Raw genomic sequence first — 14,629 nt, forward strand, 5'->3', positions numbered from 1 at the left:
GACACCTATGAGCACCTCATATCCATGTACATTTTTTTCAAGAGATACTTGAATGAGAATGTTTTTTTTTAATACACCAACAGATGAGTGTTTATGATATCAATTACCCCAATTCCTACTCCTAATTGAGCAGTTATGAGCTAGTAATGAGCACAATTAACTCCAAGATGACAATAATGATCAAACACGGTGAAACAAGTGTTTGAGCTCTATATAAAACAAAGACGTGGTTCCTTATGATGATTCCAGAAGCATAATGAACACGTACTTATCACAGCCGAGAGATCCGATTGCGTCAGGATTGCGTTACACCAGAGAAAACAAAGCATTTGATGTGGTTAAACCAACTGTTATGAGTAGAGCTCATGACATGTTTCCACAAAAGCCACACAAAAAGAATGCCTTGTGGCTCCATAGCCCACATCTAGAGTGGAAATGAGGTCAATTCAATAACCAGCTTCCTTTCCTCACATTCTTACATTAAGCGCCTTCATAACAGCTCCATTTAATGTTTAGTTAGGCCTATACAACCAATATCTAATTGTGCAATCAATCTGAAAGTGGTGTGTAATTAATATCAATTAATTAATTTTCATTGATCCATTTTTGGATTTTCTTCTCACATGTGTGGCCCACCAGTAAACAAAATAATTGTCTATTTTGTAAGCGCAATATCAATATTAATGATTCATTTGTTTGCAGCTGTGACTGTAAGTCGGGGTTCTCTGGCCTGCACTGTGAAGAGGACGTCAATGAATGCGTCTCAGGGCCCTGCCAAAATGGAGGCATTTGCGAAGACCTTGTAAACAGGTTGGTACCAATAGGCTACACCTTTGTATGGCTTTGCTATTCCCCTTACCTTCATTTAAACTTTCACAAAGTGAGTATGGCAGTGGAGCCCAAACCACTATTTCAAAAGTATTTGTTTTGAACCAGGCAGGAACAAAAAAAAAAAAAACTTAAATAAGCCCAATGAAGTAGTAGTGGTGTTATTCTCCCAAAGTGCTGCAGCTTATATAACATGCCTTTATTCATCCTTGACATATATAAGCTGCCATACTCAAGACAGAGAGCAAATTCAGCAGGAACACATCATGCCTCTAGATTGGGTTTACTCCAGTGGAGCCTCTCTCTCCACTGTGCTTAATGGGAGCCCCAGGGCTTCTCTGCTTGGTCACACAGATGGGCAGAGAAGTCCCAGGGCCAATTTAAGTCCTAAATGGTTTGTCTCCAGTTTGTCTCCCTGTCATGAAGCTGCTCCCATGTGACCCGGGCTCTGCTCAGAGCACTCATGTGATTGTGCAGTCCTGGGAGTTCACGTCAGGTGTGTTTTAGGTTCCTACCTCTCCGTCTCCCTGACGAAAACAAGGCCAACGTCTATCTGTGCTACGGTAATGAATCTGACTGCAGTATACTCACTGGGTCCCAGACTGGCTTTTTTTCTGTTTACACTTCAGTCTACAATGCATGTGGATATATTTATATACAGTACAGTGAGGGTCTAATTTGCAAGAAGCCGTTTTTTGTCTCCCAAGGTTATCACCTCAAAGTAAGCCTCAGTGTGTCATTGGAGTGCTCCTGTTTTTCTTGGGGAGGTGGTGGGTAGTGGGAATGATTAATACTGTGCTGTAAGAACAGATGTAGGGATCCTAGAACTGCCGGGTTGGATTGTTGAAAGACTGTAAGTTGTTTCGTTGAGCGCAGAACAGTAGGATAGTAGGATACAGTGGATAGTGGAAAAACAATATTTTATTTTTTTCAACAATAAATCAATCAACGAGGATCCTTATTACCAATTAATGATGTAATGCCTCAAAGTACATTCAACACAGAGCTTGTGTAATGCCTCATTCATATGCAGCAGTGTTGTGTAATTTAGAAATGTATGTACTGTACTTCGAGTTGAATGTTAGCTAAAAAAACGAAAATCTGAAGAAAAAAAAAAGGAAAAAAAATCAAGACGAATTTCACGTCTTTCTCATTTCCAAGGGGTGTCCAGAAACACCAGGAGCAGTCACATATGTACTATGTAGCGTAATGTAATTTGGAAATAGATTATAGCATAGTAATACACTGGTAAATTACTCATGTTTAGTGAACAGAGGAGTTTACACAGTAGACGTAGTGTATGCTCCTTGTGGTAAACACTGAAGTGTAATAATAATAATATAATAATACATTAGCGATTTTCTAGACACTCAAAGATGCTTTACAAACTGAAAAGATCGAGTAGTAAAATAAAAAGTAACAAATAAATAAATAAAAGAAAGTATAGGGGTCTAAAACATTTTTAGATTACTAAATCTAAATCTAAGTGTCTTTGTAGGACAATCTACTCTGTATACTGCAAGTATATCTAGATTTTGTGCGGAGAAATGGTGAAAACAAGCAACGCCAGCGTCCTCTCTCGACCGGCATTTTTTGGAAAACTGAAAAGTATTGTATGATCAATGTAATATTAGTCATAGATTTCCTGATTTTCTGCTTCTTTGTGATACTATTTACTAGGTTTCGCTGCAATTGCCCACCTGGATACTTCGGCACCCTTTGTGACCTGGATGTGAATGAGTGTGAAGTTTCACCTTGCCACCACGAGGGCATCTGTATCAACAAGCCTGGGGGCTTCGAGTGTGTCTGTCGCCCTGGATACTCAGGTAGATCCCTTTACCCCTCGGTGACAAAGAGATCAATGTGAGAGGCTAAGCTTATCATGACTGCAGTGGGTCTGGCCTGCTATCAGGGCTGCTCTGACACTGAACTGGCTTAAAATAGAAACTGCGACACAATGGTTATGGCTTTTTAATTAATCCTATGGTACGTACTAGGGTCCATTTGATTTAATGTTTCAAGAGAGATAACAAAATATATTTTTTTTATCTGAAGGAATCTCCTCAATGTCTCTTAGTTGCCTTTATTATTTTGGGGCTCTTTAGTTTCACCACACTCCTGTTGTTTCACTTCATTCCATTTTCTTTTGATTTTATTTTTTGAGACCAATATTGAGCGTTTCTTTTTTTTCAGACCATCTAATCATGATTCCTGTCAGGTAGTGGGAAGATTAATTTCATTTGTCTTCTACACCTGTATCATCAATTTATCCTTTTCCAGTCCAGAAAAAAGGGGGGAAATCTCTGAGGTATTGCCACTCTGGAGAGCAAAACCTGACACACACATGGCCCAATTCCCACAGAAGCAGCTTTTATTAGTAGGCCCACGCTCAGCATAGTACATGTCATTACTTTCTCCCTTGCTCATCGGAGGAAACAGGGTCCTCCCCAGGGAGCAAGGCCAGAGGATATCTTTTGGATTGGTTCAACCGACTTGAGCTCATACAAAATATTTGCTCTACTAAGACATGTAGTGTAACAGCATTGCAACTTTTCAAAGAGGAAACAAAAAGACTGGATAGAGAGGGATGTATAACAAAACCGTGTGCTGCTTATGCTGTTCAGGCTAATCTACCACATAATGATTTTCCAAATTGAAAGTGTTTTTTCTATGCAGCTGCTATGATGTGTCATCTGCGCTACTGCTACTGAAATACTGTAATTCTATGTGTCACTTTTATGCTGTTATCAAATTTATTCTCATAATTACTGGCTTCATCCACCAGGGATTCCACAGTCCTCTGCATATGGAATGTCAACATTAATTTCAACTCTGCATGTTGCCATGAAAATAAAGTGGTCAGGTATTATAGCTAGGTGGCTTTCCATTAATTTGAATACAGATTTATGTACGTATTAGATGTGGTGTCTGAATACATTTTCGGAATAAATGTAACGTAAGCGTCCAAATCTCTTAAAAGTTTTGATTTAGTGAATCCTTTTATCGGTAAGCAATCACAATTTGCTAATATAGGACATGACTAGATTGATGGTCTAGAAATACTATTATATGTTTTTAACAGATGGGTTATTTTGTGATTAGGAGTAAAATGAACATTTCTGTCCATGCTTACGAGGCCTAATTAGCACATTCCTTTCCATGCCATGAGCATTGTCATGTAGATTGTAAAAAATATATACTGATTGAGAGCTTTTGAACAGTTTTGTATTGATATTGTATTTAGTATTGTAATTATACTGCCTCACATTTCAAAGTTGTATAATGATCATATGTGGATACGGTAGTTTTAATAATCCTAACGACTGCCCTTTCACAGACTGATTCGACCAGCCCTGCAACTGTGTATTAACTTGGGAGAATACCTTTTCACAGTGTCTCCTGCACGGCCCATGTAATCCTCATCCTCTCAGGGTGCAGGCTGAGCCTCAACGACTTCCTTCAATGGGATAGAAATCTGATAATAGTTTGTGGATTTAAAAACTTCCAGCTGTGAGAGGTAATTGAGGATATAAACTGAAGATTATTATTTAATTTCTCTCACTTTCTCAGTTGAATACTAGAAGATCCTTTAAGAAGGTTAACATTAGGATTAAACATAACAGGTTTCTAATCCTCCTCCTGCATTGCTTTTCATAAGAAGAAAAAGCCAGATGTCAAAATGCATTATTTATCTACCCAGTCAAGGAAGTGCAGATTCAGATAGACTTTATTTAATCTTATTGCAAATTATGGTTTGTACGTTTTGAACGATATACATTGCCTGTGCTGCAGGTTTACTACTCAGAATGCATGTTTCAGGGTATAATGGCATAGGCCTACATATAAAAAGTTACATAATGAATTGGTCGTGCTGTGTGGGACCCCATACAAATGGGTTTGGATCACCTACTGTATATAGATCTTTCTTTGAAATTCACCCGTCTATCCTATACATTATCCTAGAACTTAGAATTGTATCATTATTTAGCAGACACTTTTAATCCAAAGCGATTTACAATTACGAATTACAGGGACATTCCTCCTGGAGTAACTGAGGGCTAAGTGCCTTACTCAAGGGCACACTAGGAGTGGTGTGGTTCACTATCCACTAGACCACCACTACCCCACCCAGACCACCACTACCCCACCCAACCAATTATCTCAAACTGTTGTACATTTAATTTTTAAAAATAAATAAATAGAAAATCTGTAAAAAGACTGGCAACTTGGTTGCTTTTATCAAAAGCTTTCAAATTACAGTAAAATAACACTTTGCAGTTATTTATATTCTGTAAAATAAAGAAGAATATAGTTAATTTACAGACTTATACATTATACAGACGTATATTCCCCTGAGTGACAGTGAATGTTATAGATCCCCTAGTCAGCACATGGTTGGATGGGGATCCATCTTCTTCTTGTAATGGCAGCGATGTTGTTCACTTGTATGGCTGTGGATACCGGTAATTAGTTTTCCATGTTACCCCTACAATATCAGGCCAACAGTAATGATATATTTTCAAATAACATTCCAGGTCAAAACAGGTCTTCTTGTCTTGAGTGTTGACTGTGGAGAAAAGCATCTATTACCGTACTCTAGCCACCTATAGATGTGTTGTGATACAGTTACTTATTATACAGCTGTGAGGTTAATCAGTGAACAACGATGAGCAACACAAAGACAGATATTGCACTCATGTACAATTTGTCTAGATGTAACCAAACCAATCATATGTGTTCTACTACAAACTAAAAGGTATAGGTCTACGTGTAATGTTTTTATGAATTATTACAATTAAAATTGTTTATGATTGATCTGCTTTTATTCCAATCAATTGGTAACTATAAAGGCAGGGCTATAAAGGCAATATCTATAGTCTCAACCCTCTAAATGAAGCGAATTCTGACTTTCATTCACAAGTAGGGCTCGGACACAGGGATCAAAATATAATAAAATATAAATATCTTTTATTATAATATTTTATAACTAAACAGTAATATAAAAGCACAAAACACTGAGATAGGCAGTGAATGACTGAATGGAATGAAGGTTTGATGACTGGGATGATTCACAGGCGGTACGGTAATTGATGAATGGGTCTGACATACGATACACATCACGTTATCAATATTAGTAATTGGAATATCGTGGGTGTGAGTAAATTTAGTCTCCAAGCTGCCTCAGCTAGGCCAGTAAACAACTGGATGTTCGTCCACTAAAGATTGTCATGACAACATCGGTTTATGAGCTCTGAAAGGGGGAAGCGACCTGGTGTGAGCTTATAACCCCAGACGAACCGTAACTAGTCAGAGATCAACTGAATGAATGAATGAATGAATGGTCTTTATTGTCATTGCTATAGTACAGGTACCAAACAACGAAATTTGGGAGGGGTGGCTCCCCTGGTGCTAGGAAGAGAAAAAAAAAACAAAAAAAACAAGAAGGGAAAGGAGCTAGTTTACATAAATAAAGGCTATGTACACTATCCACTATACTATACTGTACAGATAAAACGACTAGGGTTGTCATATTGCACATAACTGGGCATCACATTCAACATTTCATTCTAAATGTCTCTCTTACTTTTATTGAACATTCTGTGGATGATAGTATCTTGTACTTTCGTTTAACACATAGGATCATCTATCTCAGTATTCCTGCAACATGTAGACACTAAACAGTCATTTGAGAGTACATTGTCAGTGTCAAAACACTTAAAACTTTGGAGCTATCCTAAACATAACACATATCACACATCATCTTAGTATATCCACTCTTTACATTCTGAACCAACCAGGTACTGATTCCACTGGACTTTTCCAGGCTAGTTCCCCTTTTGTCTCTGACATTTCAAGACTATGTGTTCTCTCGTAGTGGGGGGTGGGGGTGGTGGGGTGGGGACTTCCCATGGAGTCACTTTCCTTTGTGAGTGCTTATCTCTTACTTCAAAGGAGAGGAGTGTGAGTCTGCTAGGGGTGTGTGTGGAGGTTGTGGCCTGGCACATGGGGTCATCTGCTCTACAAATAGATAAGCTAGACGTGGCACTTTCCATTAAGGACATCTACTTTACAATCAAAATGTGATTTAGTATGAATAGTTAATGGTGATTTCAAACTGTTTTGTTATTCATATCAATTCACACATTTATTCCTTTTTAGGGATGTGGTGTGAACTTAATATTGACGAATGCGTCTCAGACCCGTGCCAAAACAGCGGGAGATGCATCGATGGTCCCAATCGATACCAGTGCTTATGTGCTAGTGGTTTCACAGGCTTTAATTGTGAAACCAACATTGACGAATGCATGTCAGGCCCTTGCCTTCATGGGAGGTAAGCAAGCTTTCATTATCCATAAAATGTTAGTCCTGAAAATGTTAGTCCTGAAATGGAGTGGAATTATTTTTAATTATACATTTCACCAGTGTAGTTACAGGTGGCAGAATGATGCTGCATGTTTTAACACGCATATGTGGCACTTTATTTCAGCGCATCTTCAATATACACCATGTAACTTCCCTTTAAAGGAACATGTCACTGATTCTCACCACAACTCAACAGTTAGTTTGTTTGTTTGTTTGTTTGTTTATTAGGATCCCCATTAGCGTATGCCATGACATTAGCTAGTCTTCCTGGGGTCTGACACAAAAATCATAACAGTATGTTACTAGTGGTCTTTGTTGTCAAAATGGACAGAAAATATAAAAACAATTCAAGCGAGAAAATATTATTCTAGGGGCTAATAGTTTGAATGATGAACTTCCTACACTGTCCAAAATGCTTTGCGCCTCCCAGCCAGCAAAAGTGGATAAGCTAAGATCCACATTCGTAAACACAAGAGATAGGCTAGATGCACTATAGCTATAAACAAGCCAGGCAGTAGCTAAAGGGAACAGTAAGCTCACTCCTCCCTAAAGCTCCTTGTAGTTTGCAAAACCATGTGATTACCTCTAAATAATTCACTGAGGGTAACATCTTCAATCTAGTGATACTTCTTTTGCATAAGCATTGAAGGCATTTGCTGTTTTCAGATGCCCATGGGTGACCTGGACAATGAAATGAAGTGTCACTTTAAGGGGAAATAATTATTGAGAAATCAACTGTAGGTCAACCCTGTGTAGATGATTCCAAGTTCTAGAAACATAGTGACTAAAATTCAATTGCACATTACAAATTGGCAAGTTCTGAAAGTGTGTCTGATTACCACTAGGTCGCCAAGAGAGCAATCAGAGCAGGATCCCGTCTGACTGTGTTTCTTTTGATCTTCTCAGCTGCAGTGACGGAGTGAGTGCTTACTCCTGTCATTGTGATAGGGGATGGACCGGTACCAGATGTGAAACTAACATTGACGTGAGTTGAACTTTAGACCAGTGGGCTGAGCATTTACAGTCTTCCCTGGCCTTGTTTCTCTGAGTCAGAGCACGAAGGTCATCGATAGAACCTTTTTACAGTGCTTCAGTAAAGTGTTTTCCAAAACCCCCGAATTCTGAGAATTAAATTCTCTGTGTGATCTTTTCCCTTCCACAAGCCCACATTGATTCTTGTACAGGATGAGTCAATTGAACTAGTAGGATCCTGTAAGCATCGTACAAATACCTGATTAAAGAGAAATAGGTCGTTATGATCCCTAATTGATTTAATACCCAGCTCAGTTTCAACTGGACCCCAGAGATGAAACACAGCCAGGCTGCTTAGTAGGTCTCCCCAAGGTTCCTGTGGAATGAATAATCAGATCATTTTCAGTCGACTAACGATTAATCCTAATCTAGAGTTTTTCACGTATTGTTTAGCTCCTTCCTAAATGTTCAATCAAAAACGTACAGTAGCTCATTAGAGTGGTGCATGCACTCTTCCAGACGGGTTGATTTGCTAAGGCTTTGTACCATAATGTCTGGTTATTTGTGTCATCTATTCTTGTACTCTATCTTCTGTTCTACAGGAGTGCGCTTCCAGTCCATGTTTGAATGGTGGGTCATGTGTGGACCTAATGGACAAATATGCATGCTTTTGTATGGATGGATACAGTGGGAAGAACTGTGAAATTGACATAGACGTCTGTCTAGAGACCCAAGGCAATGTCTCCCTGTGTTTCAATGGAGGGACTTGTCTTGATGGCCAAGGATCACATTTTACCTGCAGGTTAGTGAATCAAATATGCCTTGAAATGTGACAACAGCTGGTGTTTTGGGGAACAAGTAGGCCACAGTCTTTTTTTTATTTATTTTTTTACAGATTATGAAAGGGCAGATTGTAACAAAAAATGTTTAAGAACATATATCTATTTGAAAGTTGGTACACCTCAAATCAACTAACAGAGAAAAACTATGTTATTCAAATTGTTCACACTTTTCACAGGCAGGTAATGGGACGGCCAGCTGCTGTCACAAATGTGTAAAGACAACAACAACAACAACAGCAGTTAGGTTGCTAAACAACAACAGCAGTTAGGTTGCTAGGCAGTTAGGTAGCTGAACCATGCGCACTGCACTTGGCACTTTACACCCTGCACTAAGCACCTTGTACTGTATTGTTGTTTTGTTTGTATTGTGGACTACGTTTGTTTTGTGTGATACTACAGAGAGAGACGAGGCTGAAGAATGTCATTGTATTAATACATATGACAATAAACTTGAACTTGAACTTGAACATCACTATGTTAAATATTGTCTGACATGGTGATGGTATGTTTTTTTGGCATATCCAATGTTCTGATAAGTGAGTAGCATTCAGTAGTTCTTAATGTCCATTTTAGTAAAATGTTAATCAATGCCTCCAACCAAAGTAAAGACATGTTACCACTCAGTTTGAGTTGCACCAGGATTGGTTTAGTTAGGTAACCAGCGTGTGTCATTTAACATTGACACATTCTCCCCTGAGTGGTGAAGTGTATAAAGGAAAGTCAGTGCAGTAATAGTGTGTAGATCTGACACAGCAGGCCCCTCATCATCTTGCAGTTAATTACATTGTCTTATCTTCAGCGCATATGCTGAGATTTGGTGCAATAAGTCACTGTGCTATACTGTATTATTACTTTAATTTGAGTTGGGTGCCTTAACACAACATCTGGTTCTGCTGCTTATTTAGTGAGTGTTTTTTTTTGTTTTGTTTAGGAAATGCTAAAGTAGTGTACTAGTATACTGGTTTTGCCGTAAGTTACATGTTTGTGAAATACATACATTGAATTGTACTGAATACTGGTACGTTCTTGGTGAGAGGATACTGTCCATATACAATAGCACACTACTGTATGTCAACGTGCTACTACTGCATAACATTAGCATTTGGCGCATGCTTTCTCATTTAGATAATTGATCCAATAATTGACAGTATATATGTTACGGTACACGTGGGAATACGGTACATGTGGGAAAACTAAGGTTAGGGTTAGGTGCTAGGGTTAAGGTTTTTGATAGATTGATTGAATACTTTATTAGAAGATTTGCAGAAGTAGGTACATGAAAGTACATATTACATACAAGGTCAACTAACAGGATAAAAACCCAAGAAAGCCACTGGCTTATTTCAATTGGGGTCCTTGATTTAGGTTAGGGTTAGGGTTAGGGGTAGGGTTAGGATTAGGGTTAGGGTTAGGGTTAGACATGCCAGCATGTACCAAGTCGACATAGCACCTAACCCTAACCCTAGTTTTCCTACATGTACCGTATTCCCACATGTACCGTAACATATATATACTGTATATATTTTTTTTTTAAAGGTTATCAAAACATGTAATGGTGATGTTTGCATTTGGGAACATATACGTATATACAGTATACAGCACTGTATAATTTCCCTTCAAAATGTTTTCTCAGCTGTCCAGCAGGTTTCATGGGTGACTTCTGTGAGGTGGATATTAACGAATGCTGCTCAGATCCATGCCTCCATGCTGCCATCTGCCAAGATCTTATTAATGGTTACGTTTGCCACTGCAGGTCTGGTAAGTCACTGAACAAAGTCCTTATTTATGCTGTCTCAAAGTTTGTATTAGTTTGAGTACTAATGTTGGACTGTGAAGATTCATCACAAATCATCATCTCACAGAGAATTCAAGCAACGTACTTACCTGTACTACAAATTCCCCATCCCATCGTCTGAAAGATGAGAGCAGATTCATAACTGGAGAGCGAGCCCTGGCTTCAGATATCATCATATCCTGCTTGACTGTTTTTTGTCAGTGGATAAAAGATGGCCTTTTAAGGCTCTGAGTGCTGTCATAGAAGAAAGAAATTCCACATAGTACTACATACATGTACATGTACTACATGTACTACACAGTAGTACATTACAACACAACCATACAATTCATCTCAACACCTGCATTATAAAGTTGGTGGATTGAAGGAGGACATGCACTGTGCCACAAGGTCACCAGAGGCCTACAGAGCCGCTGTACCTCATACCCCTCAAATAAAATTATTCAGTTACAATATCAAAGGAGATGGTGATAAAAAAGGCAACACTGCCTCAAAATGTACGGGGTCTTACGTTCTTTTTTATTTTCCACACCAGCAAACCTTTGTCTTGTGTTTGTGTATTATGTGTGTACCCAAAAAAATGAAATGATTGTGGGGGAATCTGATTGATATTCACTTCAGACGGTGGATGTGGGATGTGAGAGCCCAGGCTCACCGCAGCACTCTGTGGGCTTTTGTTCCTGGCAGGTTGGACAGGCCCTCACTGTGAGGATGACATTAATGAGTGCCTTCCGCAGCCCTGCAGCAACCAGGGGATGTGCATTCAGAATGATCCAGGCTATGGCTACACCTGTTTCTGTCGTCCTGGATTTGTGGTGAGGCTCACCACCTTCTTCTTCTCCATCTTCTCCATGTTGCCATCTTATCCTCCTTCTTTTCTCTTCTCTCTATTACTGCACTATGTTCTCTGCAGCCATGTGAGACTATTTGGATTTCTTTCAAATAATAATAATATAATAACAAAGTTTAATAAGTTAACCTTTTATTTACTCTCAGAATCCTCAGTAGGACTAGGCAGATGTTCTTTAATATCCCCTATGCATATGACCTAGGTTCTAGGCCCTGGACAATCTAGACAATTTGATGGCAGCTACTAGATTGTAATCAAGTGCAATACTGAAACACAACTGTGAACATTTCAAACCTGCAAACTGCGACACTTTAAATGAATGTGCAATAACACTATGTGCAATATGACAACCCTCGGGTACATAAGGTTCAGAGATAGGAAATGTTAGAATAGGTATAGCATAGCATAGAGTACAGCACAGTGTTTTATTTGTATAGTATAGTATAGTGGATAGTGTACATAGCCTTTATTTATGTAAACCAGCTCTTTTCCCTTCTTGTTTTTAGTTTTTTTTTTCCTAGCACCAGGGGAGCCACCCCTCCCAAATGTCGTTGTTTGGTACCTGTACTATATCAATGACAATAAAGAATAAAGACCATTCATTCATTCATTCATTCATATATGTTCTTTAATATCCCCTATGCATGTTCTATAATACCCCCTATGCATGTTCTATAATACCCCCTATGCATGTATGTCAGGACAGCTGGAGACATTTGTGATAATTGCTCTTCTTGCTGCTACATGTAAAGTTAATGTACAACCTTATTAAGGTGGTTTGGAAGACATGTGCCATGCTACAAATCAGATATATTTACCATTCCATGCATTTGCTGCTCTGTGGTTTGGTTTGGCTAGCACCATTATTTAGTCATCATTTGATAATATACAATATTCGTCCTCATTGCATGTTTCTTAATGATGAAATTATCAGTAATCATAGTAACCATGTTGGGATGTGTGTATTCCCTCACATCATTTACCCTACTGATTAAAAATGTATAGATTACAAGTTTATGGAAATGGCTAAACTTGGCTAAACTTCGCTTTAAATCCTCTCTCGTCTCATATGTGTGTCTTATACTCTTGGTAATTTTACAAACAGGTTATAGCATCAAAGTGGTCAATCTAATGCCAGTCTATTCCATATATACAGGGGAAGAACTGTGAGCACAATTATGATGATTGCTTGCTGCATCCATGTCCAGAAACCTATTCCTGTGTTGATGGTATCAACAAGGTCAGCTGCCTTCCTGTTGATGTGGATGTCCCCTTGATACCTGGCATCATACTATCCCCATGGGGCTCAATGCTCACTGCAACAATGTCACCATCCACTGCAACACCATTGGCTGCTGAACAAGCAACAGGTATGCGGGTCAACCCTAAAACCACATTTGTACATTGGGTACAATTCATTGATAACCATAGATAGTACTGTGTTTGTTCATGTCTTCATAAAAGGATAGTGTAGTTTAAGAAAAACTATTATTCTCAGTATACAAATAAACTTAACATTCATGGAGAAGACAATCAATAATAAAAAGAAAATGATAAAAGAAGCAATAAAAAGAAGCAATAAAAACCGAAAGCACAGACGATATAACATTCTCAATGCAATACTGACCTTTATTGTGTAACTACAGAGCTTTAAAACAAACTATCTAGTGTGTCCTAGCAGGGGCATCACAATTACCTCTGACTTGATTTAATAAATTAACTGATTGTTGCAGACAAAAGTGGAAATTGCCTGCAATATTTGTCAAATTGTATCCATGTCCTCTACAGTAACAATGTGCTGTCCAAGGGGTTATTTTCTGCCCTGTGGGGTTTAGATCAACACGTGGCTCAGGCGACTTCTCAGCTCTACCATGTATGAATGAATATGAATATCTACCATATTCAGAGGGTATCATCATATGTTCCATATATCCGTTCTACCTAGAGTACACCACACAGTTATAATGTGTGTGTATAAGATCTTTCAAGGTTTTATCTTGACCATCCTAGAAACCTTTACAAAAGCACTATAGTGTTTTAATATATTCAGGGCTCTGTTGAAGACCTAGTAGAATGTATGAGAGCCTGTAACAATTCAGTGTGAAACCTTGAGCATCACAAAGGTCCCAACACAAAGTGGAATCCTATTCACAATCTATGTCCAAAGCCAATGCAGTCCTGCAGCTTTCCCTCGTCTTCCCATTTAGTCCAACAGCCTGATGAACATGCGGTCTTGTTTGGACAAGGACACTTGGTATAGAATTGTGAATTGTTATTGTTAATGGTCTTAATGTCTGGATTTTATTACATTTGATAATTAGTTCGTTTATTGGTTGTGCAATCTTGGTTTTGAAAAAGGTTTTGTATTGGTCAGAACTTTGGACTGCAATGGAGATATTGAATATTGATTATTATAATTATTACAGTTTGCTCATTTCATAATGGCAAATAAAACATAAAACACATATTCATCATGATATGCAGCTGGGCTGCACATGCAGTTACTATGACCCGACCAGGGGAGGCTAGTGGAGGTAGAAATCGGTGGAGGAGCTCAACATAATGCATGGAATGGAATGAGGAATGGTATCAAAGAATTGTGTGAGCCCATCCTCTAATTCCTGGCACCACCAGCCTCCCCAGGACCTGACTGATAACTAATTAAATGAAGAAGGAAAGGAGGCCATTATCTGGCTACTACTTTTTTGTTTTCACAAAATGTGTTCTTTATAATGACACTGACCAGAGTAAATAATGTACATGCTAGAAAACAAGTGTATGTCTTTACTCCCGTCAGATCATAGTGTTCATACCAGTGTGATCCTCACCCATGTATAATCGAAATAAATAAAAATGTTAAAAGAGGTTTCAGAAACTCATGAATATACTGTATCTAACTAGGTCACCATCTAAAAACATCCAGTGCCCTTGGTGCAGCTTGAAATAGATTCACTCAGCACTCCTTGAAACCTCAGAATG

General features: G+C 38.6%; 1 protein-coding gene across 1 annotated transcript in view; it reads left to right on the forward strand.

Annotated features, from left to right (window-relative positions):
• LOC308150889 (protein eyes shut homolog) overlaps positions 1–14,629 on the forward strand; it is a gene marked incomplete at both ends in the record, with an annotated part of 157,615 nt that overhangs the window by 61,292 nt on the left and 81,694 nt on the right. Inside the window, 8 exons of the mRNA XM_080523675.1 lie at positions 703–810; positions 2,509–2,654; positions 6,988–7,159; positions 8,098–8,176; positions 8,766–8,965; positions 10,639–10,763; positions 11,488–11,615; positions 12,807–13,020. Of these exons, the coding sequence (XP_080379801.1) occupies positions 703–810; positions 2,509–2,654; positions 6,988–7,159; positions 8,098–8,176; positions 8,766–8,965; positions 10,639–10,763; positions 11,488–11,615; positions 12,807–13,020 (1,172 nt within the window). The remainder of the gene's footprint in view (positions 1–702; positions 811–2,508; positions 2,655–6,987; positions 7,160–8,097; positions 8,177–8,765; positions 8,966–10,638; positions 10,764–11,487; positions 11,616–12,806; positions 13,021–14,629) is intronic.

This window comes from Nansenia antarctica (genome assembly GCF_963989245.1).
Source record: "Nansenia antarctica genome assembly, chromosome: 1".
NCBI lineage: Eukaryota > Metazoa > Chordata > Actinopteri > Argentiniformes > Microstomatidae > Nansenia > Nansenia antarctica.